The sequence below is a fragment of the Dromiciops gliroides genome, chromosome 2 (assembly GCF_019393635.1).
Source record: "Dromiciops gliroides isolate mDroGli1 chromosome 2, mDroGli1.pri, whole genome shotgun sequence".
NCBI lineage: Eukaryota > Metazoa > Chordata > Mammalia > Microbiotheria > Microbiotheriidae > Dromiciops > Dromiciops gliroides.
This window is the reverse complement of record NC_057862.1, coordinates 168,906,500-168,928,450: the sequence shown is the minus strand read 5'-3', so window position 1 is coordinate 168,928,450 and position 21,951 is coordinate 168,906,500. Positions and strand designations below refer to the sequence as shown.

The 21,951-nt window shown below is 40.0% G+C and overlaps 1 protein-coding gene across 3 annotated transcripts in view; it reads right to left on the bottom strand.

Annotated features, from left to right (window-relative positions):
- Positions 1-21,951, bottom strand: part of ATP8B4 (ATPase phospholipid transporting 8B4 (putative)) — a 413,855-nt gene that overhangs the window by 141,492 nt on the left and 250,412 nt on the right. For all 3 annotated transcript variants that reach the window (XM_043989130.1, XM_043989132.1, XM_043989131.1), the window contains one exon: positions 5,978-6,136. In XM_043989130.1, the coding sequence (XP_043845065.1) occupies positions 5,978-6,136 (159 nt within the window). The remainder of the gene's footprint in view (positions 1-5,977; positions 6,137-21,951) is intronic.

Sequence of the window (21,951 nt, the reverse complement as noted above, 5' to 3'; positions counted from 1 at the left end):
TATTTTTTCCATTTACATGTAAGGGTAGTTTTCAACATTCATTTTCAAAAGATTTAGAGTTCCAAATTTTTCTCCCTCCCTCCCTTTCCTCCCCCCTCCCCAAGACATCAACCAGGTTATATATGTACAATCCACTAGTCCTCTTTTTATCAGTTCTTTCTATGGGGGTGGATAGTATGCTTAGTCCCTTGGGGTTGTCTTGGATCATTGTATTGCTGGGAATACTTAAGTCATTCACAATTGCTATTGCACAATACTGCTGTCACTATGCACAATGTTCTCCCAGTTCTGCTCACTTCACTATACATCAATTCATATGAGTCTTTCCAGGTTTTTCTGGTATCATCCTGTTTGTCATTTCCTGTAGCACAATACCATTCCACTACAATCATATACTACAGCTTCTTCAGTCATTCCTCCGCTGATGGACATTCCCTTGATTCCCAATTCTTAGCCACCACAAAGAGTTGCTATAAATATTTTTTGTACAATTTTCCCCCTTTTCTCTTTTTCATGATTACTATTGTTAACTGTTTCCCTCCATCCTATTCCCTTCCCCATGATATTGACTCTACTATCTATCTTCTTTCACCCTATCCCTCTTCAAAAGGGATTTGCTACTGTCTGTACTCTCCCCCAATCTGCCCTCCCTTCTTTTGTCCCTCTCTCTTTATTCCCTTCTCCTCCTATTTTCCTACAGGATTAGACAGATCATTGCACCCAATTGAGTATGTGTGTGATTCCCTCCTTGAGCCAATTCTGATGAGATTGAGGCCTTTGAGCCAATTCTAATGAGTGTTAGGCTCATTTACTGCCCAGATTAAATAGATTACTCCACCCAATTGGGTATGTGTGTTAATCCCTCCTTGAGATAACTCTGATGAGTTTAAGGTCTTTGAGCCTATTCTGATGAGTGTAAAATTCATTTACTGCCCTGCTCCTCCCCCATCTCTTCCCCCACTCCATAAGCCCTTTCCTTTCCTGTTTCTTTCATGTGGGATTTCATCCCATGATAACTCTGCCCTCCCCCCAACCCCAGTGCACTCCCCTCACCTCTCAACTTAACCCTAAAGATGTCCTCATGGGACAGATATGTGACACAGTGGACAAAGCATCCCCCCTGGACCCAGGGGGACTGCAGCCAAAATCCGGCCTCAGACACAAGACAGTCACCTACTGCATGACCCCAGGTATGTCCCCCAACTTCAATTTTTTATGGTTCTCTAGGGTCTTGTATTTGAAAGTCAAATTTGCCATTCAGTTCAGGTCTTTTCATCACAAATGCCTGAAAGTCCTCTTTCTCATTGAAGTCCCATTTTTTCCTCTGAAAGATTAGTGTCAGTTTTGCTGAATATGTGATTCTTGGTTGTAATCCCAATTCCTTTGCCCTCTGGAATATCATATTCCATGCCCTCCAATCCTTTAATGTAGAAGCTGCTAGATCTTGTGCTATCCTGACTGGGGTTCCACAGTACTTGAATTCTTTCTTTTTGGCAGTTTGCAATATTTTCTCCTTGACCTGAGAGCGCTGGGATTTGGCTAAAATATACCTAGGAGTTTTCCTTTGGGGATCTCTTTCAGGAGGTGATTGGTGGATTCTTTCAATTTCTATTTTAGCTTCTTCTTCTTCTAGAATATCAGGGCAATTTTCCCTGATAATTTCTTGAAAGATGATGTCTAAGCTCTTTCCTTGATCATGGTTTTCAGGTAGACCAATAATTTTCAAATTATCTCTCCTGGACCTGTTTTCCAGGTCAGCAGTTTTTCCCAGAAGATATTTCACATTGCCCTCTATTTTTTTTTTATTCATTTGCATTTGCTTTATTGTGTCTTGGTTTCTCATAAAGTCACTAGCTTCCATTTGTTCAATCCTAATTCTTAGGCAATTATTTTCATTAGAGAGCTTTTGTACCTCCTTTTCCATTTGGCCAATTTGGCTTTTCAAGCTGTTGACTTTTTTCTCATGTCTTTCCTGCACCACCCTCATTTCTCTTTCCATTTCTTCCTCTACCTCTCTAACTTTACCTTCAAAGTCCTTTTTGAGTGCCTCTATGGCCTGAGACCAATTCATATTTCTCTTGGAAGCTTTAGATATAGGGGCCCTGATGTTGGCATCTTCCTCTGAGGGTACACCTCAATCTTCCTTGTCACTAAAGAAAGTTTCTATGGCCCTCACCTTTCTCTATCTGATCATCTTGCCTTTCTTTTACTTGACTTTTAGCTCCTTAAAGTGGGGCACTATTTCCAGGCTGCACTATCCCAAGCTTCAGAAGGTCCCAGGTGGTATAATTTAAGGAGGATCAGGTTCTTTACTCACCTGGCCTGTTCCCTAGTCCATAGATGCCCTCAGACCAACTTGCTAATCAACCAGCTTTGTGTGTTGTGGTTGTCAGTTCTGACAAGCCTGTGCCCCTCCCCCACTTGGGCCACTGCTACTCAAGCATACCTCCTGGTTCCCAGCAGGGGTGAAAACCCCAAGTTCTGCCTCGGTATCAGCATAGACCCCTGTAATCTTCCCCCTGCCAAGGGCTCAGCCCTCTCACCAGACTGTGAGCTTAGTTCCAGATGACACTGGTGGTACAGCTGATTCAGAGGCTCGAGGGAGGGGGGGAGGGGTGTCTATTTCTCTGGTGAGGCCTTCCTAGGACTGAATCTGTGTCAGGGTGACTGTGGGGTTGGGCTCCACTCCTGTCTCAGCACATCAGCTCCCTCCTTCCAACCTTCCAAACTGTCCTTGGTTGGAAGATGATTTCAGCACATTCTTCTGTGAGTTTTGCTGCTCCAGGAATTGTCCTGTGGCATTATTTGGATGTTTTTTGGAGTGATTGTTTTTTCACTTTGTTTTACAGGATGACTCTCAAGGTCAAGGAAGGGAAGGTATATGTTTGAAAGTGAAGGTGATATAAAAACAATAGACATTTTATACACACAGAGACACATTTTAAAGAGGTTTCATGAGCTGACTGGAAGTTGATAAACAACCACAGAACTCATGTTAGGCAAATATATAGCAAATTTTATGTAAATATACACACATACATATACATACATACACACACATATATATATCTCACACATACACACACACATATATATTCTTCTGTGTCTTTTTTCCTTCTGCTTTTTTTCCCTAACAGTGGTGTGTGTGTGTGTGTGTGTGTGTGTGTGTGTGTGTATCTATCATAACTGGAAAAAAAAGGCACAGAAGGAAATATCTGATCATGGTATAACTCCTCTGACCAAAGAATAAAGACATCTGATTTGGAGAATTATGGGGCCAGATGGAGTTCCCAGATACCACATGTATATTCCCATATTTCTAGGGATTTCCCATGACCTCAAAATGGCAATGCCCCAAATAGCTAGATTGTTACTAACAGACACAGCCAAGAATATTTAGTAAAAAACTTGGAATTTCTTAGGTTTGGAATACTTCAGAATCTTTAATGAATTTTTTTGTTTTGATGATAGTAGCAATTTAAGCAAAGCATTCATATTTTTAATAGCACACATAGTCCATGAGCCTAAGAAGCATCTTAATTTGGTATCAGGGTAAACAGCTGGCTCAAAATGTTATTTTAGCAACCTTAGTTATGAATGCATTCATGAGACTTCGTAAAATGGTTCCATTGTATTCTTTCTTAATAATGCAGCATAGCTCTGATCACAGAGACAGTGTGGAAGAAAAAAAAACAGCAAAAGAATAGACTGTCCCTTCACTTTCTAGCATATGCTGTCAAATTTATGACATCCCCAAATGTTAAGATGAACTGCAGGGTCCAGGTGGAAGGGTAAATTTGAGTCCTCAATGAAACATTTCAGAAAGAGACCCCCTGACCTTTTGTTCACTAAACTTTAAATGCTGGGAAAGGGGCGTCCTTTTGATCTATCTCTTCCCACTATACAATGCTCCCAAAATTCTGTTTCGAAAGGAAGGATTGCTTGCTTAGCATGCTGTATGTGTGGTAGGGAGCTGAGTGATGAAGAGTAATAAATGGTGACTACCTAAAGGTATCCTTAATGATGGATGAAACCAATAACTGGTGGATACTGGAACACAAAAACAAAAGAAGGCAATTAAGTTGGGGAGAGGGGAATGATGGTCCCCAGAGGGGAAAAAGAAGACTCTAGAGGTTTTACCATAACCTTACACAGGGGAGATGGCAGCAAAAGATTGAAGAACTCTCAAGAGGTACCATGATGGAGTGGAAAGCCCCAGATTCACACCCCAGATCAGTTGCCTCCTGCCTGTATTTACTTGAGCAGTTTACTTGACACTCTGAGCCTGTTTTCTGAATTGCAAAATGAGAGAGCTGAACAGGATAACCTCTTTCATCTTTGACTCTTATCCTCTGAGAAGTCCCTGGAGAGACACCATGGACAGAGTGCCAAATTTGGACTTAGGAATCACTGGGTTTAAATCCCACCTCAGACAGATACTTACTAGCTGAGTGACCACAAGCAAGTTGCCTAACCCCTCTAAGCCTCAGGGTCATCATCTGTAAAACGAGAAGACTGAACCCGATGACCTCTAAGGTCCCTTCCAGCTCTTTATCTATGATCCTTGTGAGACAACCCTCCAGACTATAGAGATGGAAAAAAAACAAGTACAATAGTAGAAAGCTAGAGAGAATTAAAAAAAAAAACCTTCCGTTCTCTCCCCTAACCATTGATTAACAATCAATAAACAATTATTAAGTACCTAATATGTGCTAAGGGCTAGAAAAACAGATGCAAAGAATGAAACAATTCCTATTAATCCTGCATTTTGTATAAGTCCTTGCTTTGTATGTATCTGCTTGCACGGCATGTCCACCATTAGATTGTAATCTCCTTGAAGGCAGGTACTATATTTTGTCTCTTTCTGTATCCCCAAGGTTTAGCACAGTGCCCAGTACATAGTAGGTACTTATTAAATGCTTATTGATTTTTTTTATTGATTCTTTTTTTCTGGGGAGCAATGAGGGTTAAGTTACTTGCCCAGGGTCACACAGCTAGTAAGTGTCAAGTATCTGAGGCTGGATTTGAACTCAGATTCTCCTGAATCTAGCTGCACCCTATTGATTGATTCTATGGAAGAGAGAAGCATAATAGAGAGCAGTCACTGAAAGCTAGGACTTGGGAAGAAAGGGATGGTGCTAGGAAAAGGACTCCTGAGAATCCTTCATATTCCAGATTATAAATGCCTCTGAAGATGTTCATGCATATCTCTATTTGTTTTCCTTCTTTTAATAAAGCTTCTTCTGTAATAGTGTAAACCATGTGCAGTTTACACAAGAGGCTGTCTCAATAGCTTCTTGTGTCAATATCCACAGGTAGCATGTATACATTTGTTCTAGTTTCAAGGTTCAAGGCTAGGAGACAGAAGAAAGATCATCCTGTATGGACCTGGCCTGTTTTGTCATGAAAGTCTCAGACAGAAGGGTTACATATAAAAATAACAGTCAGTCTTTCAGTAAGGATATAAAGCAGGGAAAGCTAGGTGGCACAGTGGATAGAGCACTGGCCCTGGATTCAGGAGGGTCTGAGTTCAAATCCAGCATCAGACACTTGACACTTACTAGCTGTGTGACCCTGGGAAAGTCATTTAACCCTCACTGCCCCACAAAAAAAGGATATAAAGCAAGAAAAACGGGACGTCGTGTGTGTGTGTGTGTGTGTGTGTGTGTGTGTGTGTGTGTGTGTGTCCCATAGCTTAATTAGGCTTAAACATCCTAGAAAGTACATTTCTAAGCAAGTATACATTGGGGCCAATGGGGCTAAGCAACCAGGAGAATAATTTAGTATTGTTCATTGAAATAGACAGTATGAAGACTCTTACAGAACAGCATTTTCTATGGGGGATTGGGGAGGGAGGGGGAGAAAGTCTTGCTCATCCAAACAAATTTAGGCTTGTTAACAAGGGGATGGCTAGAATGTGCTGATGTTTATCTCGGGGAGAGGACAAACATAGAAAACTAGGGAAAGATAGATGTACCTGCAAAAATAACCATCCCAAAGCACCAGCTGGTGTTTCTCAATACACAGCCTCTCAGAATTATCTTCTCATTGTTGAGTGGGTACTTGTTATCTTTCCAAGAGAGATCTCCTGTGAATTTATCCAATTTGTTGTTAGGAGGCTCACAGGCAACAACCCCTGTAAAATAAAAAACAAACCTTTTATGACTCACTTCAAATGTTCTTTACCAGCGCAGAAGTCTTCTATTACCACACTGTCTCTAATATAGAATACCATTTTCTTTTCCCCTAAGTCAACCAGGCATTACATTTATAGAATTGTACTAGGTGAAAAGAGTGCTCGTTTTGCAGTCAAGAATACCTGGGTTCAAATTACCAGCACGGCCACTTGCTGCCAATAGCTGAGCCTTCCTGGGCCTCAGTGTCCTGATCAGCAGAAGAAGACCCCTCAGGGTTCTTCCAGTTAGGAGTCTAGCTACAAAGAAGAACATTCATTTAATGAGTCTTTTGTAAGGTGCTTTTGGCAATACCCAGAGCAGAGATATCCAATTTAGAGGTATGTGTTTCTAATATCATATATCCCTTGAATCAGAAAAATTAAGTACTGAAAAAAGCAAAAAAGATGGTAAATAACCTTTACGTCTTTTTTTTTTCCCTATTTCTTTGTAGTTTAAAGGATGTTTTTACTTTGGGAATATGATGATAGAATCACATAGAGTTGGAAGAGACCTCTGAGGTCATCTAGTCCAACTTTTCCTCCTCATTTTTATAGATAAGGAAACTGAGGTCTAGAGATGTCATATGTCTTGTCCAAAATAACACAGGTAGAAAAGGACGGAGCTATAATTTACAACCTAGAACCCATGTTTTCTGACTCCAAATACAGCTTTCTTTCCTCCTTTCTTTCCTCCTTTCTTTCTTCCTTTCTTTCTTTCCTTCTTCTTCAAGGCAACTGGGGTTAAGTGACTTGCTCAGGGTGACACAGCTAATAAGTGTCTGGGGCCAAATTTGAAGTCAGGTCTTCCTGACTCCAGGCCCAGTAATCCTGTATCATTTTTGCTTACCAAACTACACTGCTCTACAAGGGCAAAGTTTAACTCCCGCATTCAGAATATGGTCCAGACCTATGATCTCACTATGGGAAACTTATAATGAAGAGACTCTCCCAAAGCAAATTAGTACCTGTTCTGCAATTTATAGTCTTATGGAGTTGCCTAAGACACTTAGAGATTAAGTCACTTGCCCAGGGTCATAGAGCCAGAAATGTGTCAGAAACTGGATTTGAATTTGTCTTCCTGACTCCAGGAATGACTTTCTCTCCAAAACTCCCCATGATAGAAGAAAAGGACTTTTCTGTGATTTTTCAGGATTTTATCCTCTAATACCATACTTCCAATTTCACAATAGTTAGCATTTTAGGGATCCCATATTGAAACCATGCAAACCAGTTTGTGGCTTCATGTTCACCAGTGTTATCACAGCATAAAACTGCTTCAGGATACAAGACAGAAAGTATAAAATTGATTCTTCTATACACTACTCAGTTTCTAAGCTGGGTAAACTTGAGGTTTATTTGGAACATATGGATAAGAATGTCTGGAGATCCCTTTCAGATATGGGGTTATTTTTCCATATCTTAATCAGATTCATAGCTCTGAGGAACATTTTTTCCTCAAATGCAGTCTCCCTCAAACTTAACAGGACAGATTTGCCTGTCCTTTAATCTCACACCCACCTGAATATAAAGGTATCATGTTTATTTCATTAAAGAATAGCACATTAAAACCAAGGTAATGTTGATTTTTAGCTGGTTAGAGACAGAGAAAATCTACCTGTATGGCCTTCTTTTCTAATGTAAGGAGCACCAGTTACATTAACACAAATTTGTGTTGCCATTAATTGGAGTCAGGTGAAAGGAAAAGCAGTCAGGACCCAAGATGTAGAGAAACAGAAATCAAAGGCAAAGTTATGTTGCGATGAGTGGAAGCATATTCCCTTTGGTTGAAGCACTCAAAAGTTCAAGGTCAAAAGCATTTTTAAAAGGGGTTCCCAACACAACCCAGGAATTTTCTGATGTAAGGATTGATGGAGTTGGGAGAATAGAAAGAGCAGCTTGAATCCTTGGGGAGGGGGGAGGGGGCAGGGGGCGGTGTTCAGAGTGTGGGGTTGAGAAAGAAAGGTGGACAGTGAATCTTCAGATGTGGTTGTGGGGAGATCAAATCTGGATTAGCCAACAGGAAAGCTGGGCCTTGAGCCAAGCAGCCTCCTGATCTTAATTTGGTCTCCCAAGTAGATTTCCCTGAAGGGAAGTGATATTTCCCATTGCAAACTATTAAATTGGTTTGTTGGTTCAGATGCCTCTTGTGTTAGTTGCCTGTGGGCAAGAACTCAGTATTCAGGTTCACTGAGGCCAGTATTCAGAGAGGCAAAGAGCAGCAAAGTTCAACCTTGAGTTTTGTTGGTGACCTTGACCCTACCTAGCAGGGCTTTTACTGCTGAGGGGATGTTCACAGGCTCACATCAAGAGGGCTTTTGCTAAAGGACAGTCTGTAGTGGGCAGGAGGATAAAGGAAAACCTAGTACAAATGAGTTTTCATATTAAGGAAAACTCTGTGCACCAAGTTTTAATCATACATCTATAGCCTCCTAATGACAACAGAACAAGACAATTCAGGGCTGGACTACAATGCAGATAATTATGCTGGGAAGGCAGAAGCCTTTATCCAAGTTTCAAGATTCCAGGGTTTGTGTCCCTCCCCCGCCAAAAAAAAAAAAAATCATAATTTTCGTTCCTATCTTTGGTACACTTTTCCCCCTTGAAATGGCAAAAATGGGTGTCACTAACAAAATCTATGAATTAGCAGTATAGTTGACATCTCCCCTTAAAGCTTATTCGTTCCTTTGACCCAAGCTCCAATTTCTCAGGCTTCAAGTTTGGTCATAAAAAATGTGCTTTGGGCAAAAACAACATGATACGGAACTTCTGCCAACAGGAATATAAAAAACAGGCTTATTTGATCATTTTTATTGTCACAAGCAAACTCTGACATGGAAGAGAATACAGCCGTGAACACGTCCCCTTGCTTCTCCAGGCCCTGGAGCCCAATTCACTTCTGGCCCTTCCCCAAGGGTGTGGTTCTAGACAAGGACAAAACGGCAGGGCAGGCCAAGGAAGACTGCTTTAGTTGGGAGAAGAGCTTGGAAGCCAAGTCATCCCTCCTTAGGAGAATCAATGGGATTCCAGAAGTTTCTATAGAGTCAGGCCAAAATAAAATGCCACTTAATGAGGACAAGTGTAAGGAGAGACACTGCTTAAGGTCTATAGTGAAACTCTAACATCCTCCTCATGGATGAAACAGCACTACTGGTCCTATCGCTTGCTAATTCTGTCATCACTAGATACCAGTTTATCCATCTTGGTACTCCTCCTCCTATCCCAGACCACTGCAACCAAGGACCAAAAGAAGGGGGGGGGGGAGAGGGGAGGGGAGGGGAGGGGAGGGGAAGGGAGGGAGTTCCTTGAGAGCTGCTAAAAAGCAGATTAAAAAATGAGGCAGAGGGGGTGGCTAGGTGGCGCAGTGGATAAAGCACAGGCCCTGGATTCAGGAGTACCTGAGTCCTGAGTTCAAATCCGGCCTCAGACACTTTCTAGCTGTGTGACCCTGGGCAAGTCACTTAACCCCCACTGCCCCGCAAAAAAAAAAAAAAAATGAGGTAGAGAACTAAAGCATAAAAGAAGGAAAATTTCTCTTCTTGCTTTAAGCTCCCAACACTAGTAAGTAACCTCTTATTCTACTCTACGGGGCAGATAACTATCATCCAATATAAACTTCTTTAATACTCTTCCTCTAGCAAAAGGGACAATTTCAGAGAAAGATAAATGGGAAAAAGGACTCAAGATACAAAAAGACAGATTTTTAGACATGGCTGATGCAAGATTTTGTTTGGCTCGACTGCATATTTTTATGTGTTTTTTCTCTTATCTCCATTCCTTCCAATCTTATAGTAAAATGTTACTCTTCCCCACCATAGGAAAAAAGTGACTCCTTGTCAGCATTGGGAGATATGGATGAGCCTGAATTTAGAGAGAGAGAGGGCAAGCAGGGTCATAAATATTTACTAGGGGACAGCTAGGTGGTACAATAAATAAAGCATTGTCCCTGGAATCAAGGACCTGAGAGGCATACTAGCCCTGTGACCTGGGGCAGTCACTTAACCCCAATTGCTTTAAAAATCATCCACAGCCATCTCTAGTTATCCTTATGTATATCTTGCCACTGGACCCAGATGGCTCCGGAGGAGAGAGTGAGGTTGGTGACCTTGCACAGCCCTGCCTCATTTCAATCCAATTCACTGCAAGTCACGGTCCTCTTCGAGAACAAAGGACAAAACAAATTCACTAGAGCCAAAGTGAAAAGAATGAAATCTTAAATTATATCCAAAAAAACTTTAACCACATAAAAATGTTTAACAGATAGAAGAGCATTCTTTTGGGTTTCTCTCTCTGACAGAATTTAAAGAAAATGGATGGAGAAATATAATGGGCAGTTTGATGATCAAAAAAAGCAGCACAGTCTAAGAATATTACCTTTTCTTCATTGAAAATGAGTTGACATACAAAACATTATGTTTGATTACCCCTCAAACACTCTTGTCTTCCATTCCTTGAACTCTTCAACTCCTGTGACCTCCACCTCTGGTCTACTTTAGCCAGCAAAGAGGGTGGTCACACCTTAGACCTCACCATCTTTCAAAGATATTCCATTAGCAAATTCCTAGTGCTGAAATTCCTCTCTCTAACCATAATCGTCTCTCCGTTGTCCTCTCCCTCTCCTTTATTTTTCCCCAGGCTTATTTTTCACCTTCATCATGACCTTCAGTCTCTAGGTCCTTTTCTTTTTCCATTTGGTCCAATTCCAATCTCATTTCCCCTCTACCTAGTCTTGACTCAACTATTTCAAGAATGCTCTTTCTTATACCCTTCAATTCCTTGCTCCATTGACCTCCCATTGTTCCCACACTGCTAATCCTCAACTCAAAATAACTCCTACCAAAAGACTCCTTCCCTGCCCATAATCTTATCCAGAACTACCAGAGAAAATGGTGAAGCCATCTCACTCCTTCAGATTCCCAACATCTCAGGATCATAGATATGCATCTGGAAGGGACCTCAGAAGCCAAGTAGTCTAGTTCCTTCATTTTAGAGATGAGGAAACTGAGGATGAAGAGGGTTAAGTGACTTCCCCAATGTTGCATTAAGTCTAGCAATATCTCTCATCCATAAATTCAATTCAACAAACATTAATTAAGTTTCTTCTGTGTTCAAGGGTCTGAAATAGCTTCTGGGCATTCAACCTGTACTCTTCCACATCACCATTCTCAACTTGACTTCTCTACTCTCAGTGCTTCTGCCCTTCTTTATCCCCACCTCTTGGGATCTTAAGTTCCCTTTGATGCCCAAGTCAAATGCTATCTCCTTCATGTGTTCCTTCTTGATCCTCTCACCCTAGCTGTTAGTGCCACCCCTTCAGAAAGGATTAACTTCCTTTAATTTTATACACCTTTCATGTATATGTATGTGTGTATGTATAAACACACACATGTACACGCATACACATATATAAATATATATTATTATACATAATATAAATATAAAGAAACAAAATATATTATATATTTGGTATGCTGTATTATAATTCTATCAGACAGATAAAGAGAGACAGAGACAGAGTGTCTGCCAATAGAATGTAAACTCCTTGAGATCAGGGATAGTTTCATTTTTGTCATAACATCCCCAGCAGTTAGCATGGTACCTGGAATACAGAAGGTGCTTAATAAATGCTTGTTGATTGGTTAATTGTCTTCCTCATCTCTAGAATTGACTCCCTTCCATTTCTATCTATTAAAGTCCCTCCTTTCCTTCAAGACCCAACTCCAGCATAATTTCCTTTATGAAGCACTCCCTGACCTTCCTCTTTATGCTTATTACATTCTCCTTTGTACTGTAGTTATCAGTATATATTACTTTTCCTTCCATGGAATTGTACTTGGGGTTAGAGTGTGACTTATAACTATCTTTGCAAGCCTAGTATCTAGTATAAGGGATTGGATCTGATATTTTACTGGCATGAAGAACTCCTAGTAAGGAACTCCCTCTACCCATGCAGATTGGCTAAGTGCTCAGTATCTGATAGTCTTAAAGAGTTGTCTGAGCTACTGAGATGTTAAGTGGTCAAATAACCAGTATGTGTCAGCATGTCATACTAGTGATTTACAGATCTATATATCCATCCCATGGCTCTTCCCAGAGCTATAGTCAAGCATCTCCAACTGCCTCTAGGAAATCTCAAACTCAATGTCTTGTAGATATCTCAAACCTGACACATCCAAAACAGAACTCATTTTATTTCCCCCAAATTACTATCTGCCATCACCCAGACTCACAACTTCAGTGTCATCCTGGACTCCTCACCCTCTTGCACCCCCCATATCCAATCTCTTGCAATCTTGCCCTTTCTACCTTTACAATATCTCTAATAAATGATGCCTTCTTTCAACTCCTACAGCCTACATAGCATAAGCACTTATCACCTCTCACCTAGACTACTACTGTAGCCTTCTAATTGGTCTCACATTTCTCCCCTCTCCTACCCATCCTCCACTCAACAGCCAAATTGATTTTCTTTTTTTTTTTTTTTTTTGCGTGGGGCAATGGGGGTTAAATGACTTGCCCAGGGTCACACAGCTGGTAAGTGTCAAGTGTCTGAGACCAGATTTGAACTCAGGTACTCCTGAATCCAGGGCTGGTGCTTTATCTGCTGTGCCACCTAGCCACCCCCCAAATTGATTTTCTAATTCATAGTATGAGCCTGACAATTTCTGACCCTATTCTATGAGTTCCAATGATTCCTTATCAACTCAGGACCAAGTGTAAATTCTGTTTGCTATTTAAAGTTCTTCATGAACTGGTGCCTTCCTACCTTTATTGTCTTCTTACAACTTATTTCATGCTACAAACTCTTTAATCCAGCTACATTGGTCTACTTGCAATTTCTTGACCCAGGCACTCCATCTTCAGCCTCCATGCCTATGTCCTGGTTCTCATGCCTGGAATATTCTGCAACATCTCCCCTTCCCATCTCCACATTTTAGTTTTCCTACTTCCTTCCTCTCAAAGCCTACCTTCTAAAAGAAGCCTTTCCTCATTCCTACCCCAAGCCCTGCTAATGCCTTCCCTTTCCCTTTTGATTATCTTCCATATCTCTGTCTCTCTCTTCTGTAAAAAAAATTAATAATTAATAATCTAATCTAGTCTGGAAAATTATATAATTGGACTTACATGAAAAATTATAACTTTATGAAAAATTATAGGTTTAGGAAAATTATAATTGGGTCACAAGTCCCTTCGTGGTTGCCATTCAAATGTGAAAATAATTTTTACTGACTAAGCCTAATTTTGGGGCTAATCTGACTGCAGTACTAATTCTGGGACTAAACTGTGGATGACTAATCTGGGGACTTTTGACTAACTGGCTATCTGACTGCTATTAATTTAATGTGGGCCGTTTATAAAGTTCCACCACACTGCTCCACTCCCAAATTGATAAGCAAAATATTAAGAAGCCTCTTAACTAAATAATCAAAGCAGAGTTTATTTATGAGATACTATTTAAAATTAAGAATACACGGAAATAAAATGTACAACCTGACTGCTTTCCTGCCACGCTTCAAACTTTTTTAATACAATAAGGGCCTTAGCCACCTCTCGCCTCAGGGTATTTTCACTTGTTCAGCTACTTTCATTAACTCCGCTTGTACCCTTTCACTTTGTAAATCCCCCTGCTTCTAACTTTCCTCTCCTTGCTGCCACCACTGAACCCCTGTGTTTCTCTCTCACCGACCTTCTGTCTGTCTGCTCCGTCAGTCTGCCCTTTAGCCTTTCTTTTCCCTGCTCCTAGTCCTTCTCATCTTCTCCTGCATCCTTGTAGCCCCGTCTCTAGTCTGCCACGCTCCAACCTTTCTAATCTCATCAGCCGCCGCTTGACCTCTTCTCCGCCTTGTCTCGTCCGTACCCCCCTCCTGAATCTAACACCCAGGTATGTATATATATGTGTATATATATATATATATATATATATATATATTTTCTCCACTCAAATCTCGGGGCTTCCTGCACCCACACACCAAGCTAATCTGCTAGCCAGGGCTGCGGCTGGTGGTGGGGAGTGGGCTCGAGCCTCACATGCTACACCAGAACCCAGCCTGGACAAGCCCAGGATCTCTCAGATACCTCTGCTCAGGTCAGAGGGAGCTGGGGGCTTTTTTTTTTTTTTCCCCAACTGTCTGACCTGGCATCTTGTACAGCCCATGGGGCTTTTTGGCTCAGCTGAAGCTGAGGGGGAGGGGCACCAGCACCTCCCACACAGAAGAGACCCTGAGGGCCTAAGGCTTTCTAATCTCAGCCTAAAGGTAGGGTCCCCAAATCAAAATAAATTTCCACACTTCCCTACATTTTCTTAATGTCTCCCATCTCCCCAGCTATTAGTGTTACCCCTTCCAAAAAAGGGTAACATCCTTTTATTTTAGACATCTTTCATATGGATGGATAGATAGATGGATGAATGAATGAATGGATGATAGATGATGATGATGATGATGATAAAGAGTAAGAGAGAAAGAGAGGCAAGCAGATGGGGGAGGGAGGGAGGGAAAGAGAGGGAAAGAGAGAGAGAGAGAGAGAGAGAGAGAGAGAGGAATTTCTAACAATAGAATGTAAGCTTTTGGAGGGCAAGGACTGTTTCATTTTTGTCTTTATGTCCTCAGCAACTAGCACAGTACTTGGAACATAGAAGGTATTTAATAAATACTCATAGATTGGCTAATTAATTGTTATCCTCATGCCTGTAATGGACTCCCTTCCCATCTATTAAAGTCCCTCCTTTCCTTTAAGACTCAACTCAAGTGCCATTTCTCTAAGGCCCAATTCAAGTGCCATCTCCTCTATGAGTTCCTCTTTATACTTCTTACATTCTCTCTCTCCCATCTCCCATGTATATTTGTGTATGTATGTATGTATGTATGTACACACATGTATGTATAGATAGATATATTTCCAAGTTCTCTCCCTCATTAGACTTAAGCTCATCGAGGATAAGAACTGTTTTTAACCTTTCTTTGTATCTCCCAGTGCTAAACACAGTGCATAACATATAGAGTTTTATAAATTTGTGTTGAGGCAGACTTGAACCTGGGTCTTCGTGACTCTGAGGCCAACTCTTTATCTATCCGCAACAACCTATTTCCCTTTTGCACTTAGTGGATGCTTGATAAGAATTTGTAATTGAATTTTTTTACTGAAATGGTTATTTCTTCTTCACCAGATGTATTTGGGGAGAAGCTAGATGGCCATTTATCAGCAATGCTTGTAGAGGGGATTCTTGGCCAGGCACAGGTAGAACTAATGGGCTTTTGCTATCTCATCCAACTCCGAGATTCTACGATATATAAGGAAGGCAGTAATAAAGTAGCCAGTCTCCTCCTTCAGACTAATTTCCCTCTTAGAAGAACAGAGTTGAAATCTTAAGAAAACATCAGTTCACCTGGTTCACAATCCACTGAGGCAATTAGCTGTTGTAGTGTGGAGAACACTGAGTTTAAATCCAGCCTCAGACACTTACTAGCTATGTGACCCTGGACAAGTCAATTAACCTCAGTTTTCTCAACTGAGTATAATACAGATAATAACAGTGCCTACCTTCCAGGATTGTTGTAATGGTCAATGTTAGATAATATTTATAAACTACTTAGCATAATGCCTGGCATACAGTAAGTACTATATAAATGTTTATTCCCTTCCCATTGAAAATGCTTAGAGAGGCATGGCATAGTACAGAGAGAGTTGAATTTGTAGTAATCCAAGTTCAAATTTCATTTTCATTAATCACTACTTAATGGTCTTAGTTAAATCTCTTCTTTGAGATTGAGTTTTCTTAGGTGTAAAAAAAAACCAACAACACACAGGGATTCCTAGATTTAAGGGGCCTTGGATACTGTCTCATGCAATATCCTCATTTTACAGACGAGGAAACTGAGGTCCAAGAAGGTTAGGCTAATCAAGCACTTAGTAGATTATGTATATGCCTCAGAAGCTAGTTCTCTCTTGATGTCCTGTGGCTTCCTTTCCTACCCACCAAACCATGCCATTTTGAAAGGTTTGTACAAGAATTATCAGCCACACTGCTGCTCCTGAGGTGTCACTAGCAGATGTTTCTTCCCTCCCTGCAGAAAACACAGTGTCCCTCCCTTTAGTCTTCCAAGTTATCTTTCTTCCTACCTGGTCCCAACCCTTCATGTTCTCTCCTCCCCTTTTGCTTTACAGGATCAGCAGCAGTAGTGGGACTCTGGAGTGACACAGACTTCCCATGCCCTCAAACTGTGCCTAATGTAGCTGTACCATAGCATCACGGATTTAATGTTAGAAGGACCATAGAGATCATCCAGTCCATTCCTCACATTTTACAGCTGAGGAAATGGAGGCTGGGAAAGTTAAATGACTTGCTCAGGGTCACATAGTTGGTAAGTATTTGAAGCAAAATTTGAATTTAGGTCTTCTTCACTCCAAACCCAGTACTCTGTCCCCTGAGTCACGGGAAGGAAGGAAGGGAGGGAGGGAGGGAGGGAGGGAGGGAGGGAGGGAGGGAGGGAGGGAGGAAAGGGGAAGGGGAAGGGAAGGGAAGGAAAGGAAAGGAGGGAGGAGGAAGGAAGGAAACAAAAAAAAAAAAAGAAAAAAGATTACCTTGATTAAGTTATAGCAATCTCAGTGGAAAGGAAAGAAGGTAATTGGTAAGTAAAGTGATGACAATATGTCAATCTGAGTTTTTTCCTTCTTTTTCTGAAACATATTTTAGACTTCTGTTTCCACTAGACATGCTTTATTCTTTAGAAAAATCAGAAAACATAGGATGATTCCTGAAATGAACACTCAACCTTTTGCTGGTACCAAAATCAATGCTAACAGCCATATAAAATATGTAAACTTGTCACAAGTTGCAAAAAGCAGATTTCAGTTTGTCGAGAAAAAGACAAATATTTTTTAAAAACTACACTAAACACAAGTAAACAAGTTGCCCTGCATTTAAGAAGGAAGAATGGCATATGATTATCAAATGAGAGGTATTTTTAGTGGTTTTTCCCTCAAGCAATGAGCCACAGTGGCATTATAGAGAGCTGACCTCAATGCTAGGAAAACTTGGACTCAAATCTTGCCTCTGGTCTATTTTCTGTATGACCCTGGGCAAGTCACTTAACCTCTCAGTGCTCTAGGCCAGAAGTGTCAAATCCCTGACCTGTGGGCCACCCACAATGCAGCTCAAACCAGATTAAAATATAGCTCTTATCTAATTTTAATGTGTTTATATATTCATTTTTTTAAAAAGAAATATATAAATATGTGTGGTTTTCTAAGTCAATATGTGACCCACAGGGATCTTCACATACTGTTTATCTCTATTGCTCTAGGCAACTCTCAAAGACTAGAGGCTGAAGAGAAGGTGCCAATTAAACAGAAAAGAAATAAAGAGGAAAACAGGAGACCCAGTGAGATGATCAACAGAAATGAAAAGGAAAGCAGTGACAAAAAGGAAAAGCAACCTAGGAGCATCAGTCAGAAAACAATAACAATAAGCCTGTATTAAACACTATTATTTGTCAGGCACTGGGGATAAAAAGACAAAGCAAAAATAATCTCTTCCCTCAAGAATTTACATTCTAATGGGAGAGGCAACATATATCAATCAGAACACACAATACAGAGCAAATGGAAAGTAACTTGAGGGGATGGCAATAGCTGCTGAGAAATGAATAAAAATATGTGTTAGTACAAACACAGAACAGGGGAGAACGAGACAGCAGGACAATCCTGGAAAGAATATAAAGGCTGACATATTGTTTATTAAAGTATTTATGAAGACATTCTTAAGCCATAACAATCATTCTTAGTGGCATCCATGAATGTTAAATCAATTCCAATTAGTTCCAAGACAATTAGATAGCTCAGTGTTGGACCTAGAATGAGGAAAACCTGAGTTCAAATCTGACCTCATTGACTAACTTTGTGACCTTAGGCAAGTCACTAATCTCACTTAAATCACAGTTGACCCATCTCTAAAAATGAAAGTAATAATGACTCAGAGTTGTTAGGAGAATAATATTAACTAATCTTTGTAAAGTGCTTTGCCAACCTTAAGTTGTTTTTGTTGTTGAATCATTTCAGTCATGCCTAACTCTCCATGACCCCATTTTGGGGGTTTTCTTGGTAAAGGTGCTGCAGCGGTTTGCCATTCCCTTCTCCAACCCATTTTACAAATGAGAAAACTAAGGCAAACAGAGTTAAGTGATTTGCCCAGGGTCACACAGCTAATATTTGAGGCTGGATTTGAACTCAGGTTCTCCTGACTCCAGGGCTGATGCTCTCTATCCACTGTGCCATTTAACTGCCCCATCAACCTTAAAGCACTCTATAAATGCTAATTATCATTCTTATTATTCCGATTAACAATTTAGTAGTAGTGGAAAGAATTGGAAAGGTCTCAAGAAGGTGGTGGTAGTATTTTTCTAAAGACTCTACTGTTTTTGTTATTTGAAAGGAGCAGCTTTACCTAACTGACCACAGGCCAGACCTTTGTAGGTCATGACACACAATTCATGAATTGGTGATTTGCAAACCAAACTGCTTAGGATCAAAACAGAATCCAAAGAAAGGAGGCTGACCTAAAACTTTGGAAGATCAGTCAAATTCCCAAATCAGAACTGTACAGAGCAGACTCTTTACATTATCCCCATAGATTATATCACTCTCTCCCTCCCACATTAAATTCTTCCAGTTCTTGAAAGTATCTAACTTCTATATACTAATCATGTGTGCCACTAAATAACTGACCTCTATAGAAAAGAAATGAATGCTTATGAGGCCAAACTGAGACAGAAGAAGAGCAAAGAATACTTCTGATAAACCCTATAAGCTCCTTGAGGGCAGGAGCTGTCTTTGGACTTTCTTAGTATCCTCAGAGCTTAGTGCTTAGCATATAGTAGGCACTTAATAGATGTTTATTGACTGACATAGTAGGCATTTAATTTGTACTTGTTGACTGCCTGACTTCCATGGCTTCCCCACCATGGAAATGTAAGGAGCTACAATAAGATCAAGTTACAATAACACATTTTGCAGCTTAAAAAAAAATTAATGAATAGAGGCAGGCAAGTTTTACCCATGCCTCAACTCTGCTCTTCTTTGGGAAAGGATACTTTTTGTCATGGGTTTGACCTTTTTTTTTTTTAACCAGCTTGGAGAGAAGAGAGGCTTTCAGATAGATTCATGAAAGCTCATCTTCTCTCTCACCTTTTCTGCCTAACCAGGAGTTTCACTGTGTGCCAGCAAGAAGAGGAGAATGGATTGTTATAGGCTTCATGACCAACTACTTATTCATTTACAAAGGATTATAGCCTTAGAGCTGAAAAATACCTCGGCCACCATTTAGTCTAAACCCATTTTACACATGAGAAAACTGAGGCCCTGGTTGACTTCACAGTTTACGCTAATGAATGGCAGAGCCAAGATGAGAATCTGGGTCCTTTGACTCTAAATTCAACATTCTTCCCATTTCTCCTAAGACAAGTGACAATACTATCCTGTCCCATCTCCCTGGAAGTACCTTTGGTCAGTCAGTCAACAGGCATTTGTTAAGTGCTTTTGTTATATGCATTTAAGCCAATGCAGACCAGACACACAAATGGAGGAGATGGCATCTCATGTATAAGGAAAAAGCAAATAGACCAGAGCTACTTTCCTGGCCAGATATATCCTCCAATATTTTTTCTATACGTGTTGTTTTTTCTCTCTTTTCTGTGGATGTGTCTTCTCTGCCTGACTTTGGTATGTGTGAGTCACTGGTAAAAGTTACTAAAGCTAGAGAAAGGAATTAGAAACGGAACTCTCTGTTCCAGCTAGCTCCTATTTTAATGAATAATGATTGACCCAAAGGTTTGGGGTTTTTTTCCAATATGGGAAGAGGCAAATGAGAAAAAAGTTTTTGTTAATTGAAAAACAATTCATTTAATACATTTATTTGCACCACTGCTAGGTTTATATTCTAAAGACATCCCCAAAAAAGTGGAATGTACCTATTTGTACAAAAATATTTATAGCAGCTCTTTTTATGGTGGCTAAGAATTGGAAATCACATCAATTGGGGGGAATGACTAAACAAGGCGTAGTATGTGATTATGATGGAATATTATTGTGCTGTAAGAAATGACAAACAGGATGATTTCAGAAAAACCTGGAAAATTTATATGAACTGATAATGTTATTAATAATACTTCATAGGAAAAATGCTTTTCAGAGTAATATGTAAATGTCAGTGATAATTGCCTATTAGGCCCTTTTAATGCCTGGAAGAGCCAGAATTGATGTTAGAATAGAGCTGGTTTTTATATATCTGAAAATGAATGGAGATATGCTTTAAAAAAAAAAAAGACAATCCAGATCCTGTGTAAAATCGATGTTCTTGCACTATTCATTTACATATCAGAAATTTTGATTTATAAATTAAACTCAACAAGTATTTTTTTAAATTATTGCACATTTGTATTTGAATTAAAATGACCTCAATATGACTAACGTATCCTACGCTCGGGCCCTCCTACAACATTTCATGAGTTCTATTGCTAGAAAGGACCTCAAAGGTTATCTAGTCTAATTCCCTCCTTTGATAGAAAATGAAACTGAGACCCAGAGAAATAAAGTGACTTGCCCAATGACACAGAAGTAGTCTTCTGTAACAAAGCACCAAGACCAGCTAAGTCATCGGAAGGTGCTTCATTTTGTCCATGGAAGGAATACCCACACTTGTGAAACCACATATCCCCCAAATACCAAAGTAATCTATATTTTTTTCAGTCTTTGCTTAAGTTTATATCATTGCTCCCAAAAAAGTACTTGTGAAATTCAGAGTCTCTGAGAACAATCTGCCCCGACCACTATAGCCAAAGCTAAAAGACCTCCAGCTCACAAGACTTGGAGAATGCATATAATAGTGGTATGTTTCCATGTGATAGATATTTCCAATATTCCTAATATTTTATAGTAGTATAAAATTTTAAAAGAAGGGAGTATCTCTTACAGTTCCGGGAGGAAATGCCACATAGAATTTTTTTTTTTAAAAAAGAGGAGTCTTACTAACAAATTTGTTTAAAACCCCAATTGTTTTTAAAAATCCACACCATATTTTGTCAACCACATTTTCCCTTGGTTTGTAAATGCAACAATTAATAAAGGAAATTTAATTTGTATACCGTACCTAATTCGTTTAACCATGATTCATCTGTTCATTTTTAGACACTTTCTCAGAAACACAAAGTGACATTTTGGGAGGGCTAAAAGCCCATTTTAACTATCACCTATTTGAAAATTCAGGAAAATTTAAGATTTCAGAATAAAAGAATGACTTTGGCATAGGACAGGCTAAAATACGGAATATAGGGGGCAGCTAGGTGGTGCAGTAGACAAAGCACCGACCCTGGATTCAGGAGGACCTGAGTTCAAATCCACCTCAGACACTTGACACTTACTAGCTATGTGCACCTGGGCAAGTCACTTCACCCTCATTCCCCGCAAAAACAAAACAAAACAATTTTTTTAATAATAAAATACAGACTATAGGGTCCGCTACAAATTCATTTTATTTTATCTCACTTGGGCTCACAGAGAAATCATTATTTTATTCCTGCCTGATTGACTCATCTCCTTTATTCTATATATCACAAAACCCCTCTACTTCTTTACTATCTTCTCCTTTGTCCCAGCCTCCAAGGAAGAAGTAGGCCCATTTGCTAATGCCAGCCCCTCTACATGTGCACTTAATCTTGTCTACTGACACCCCTTCTAGAACTTTGCCTGAACACCCAGTGTCTCCCTCTCTCTAACTATCCATCTAT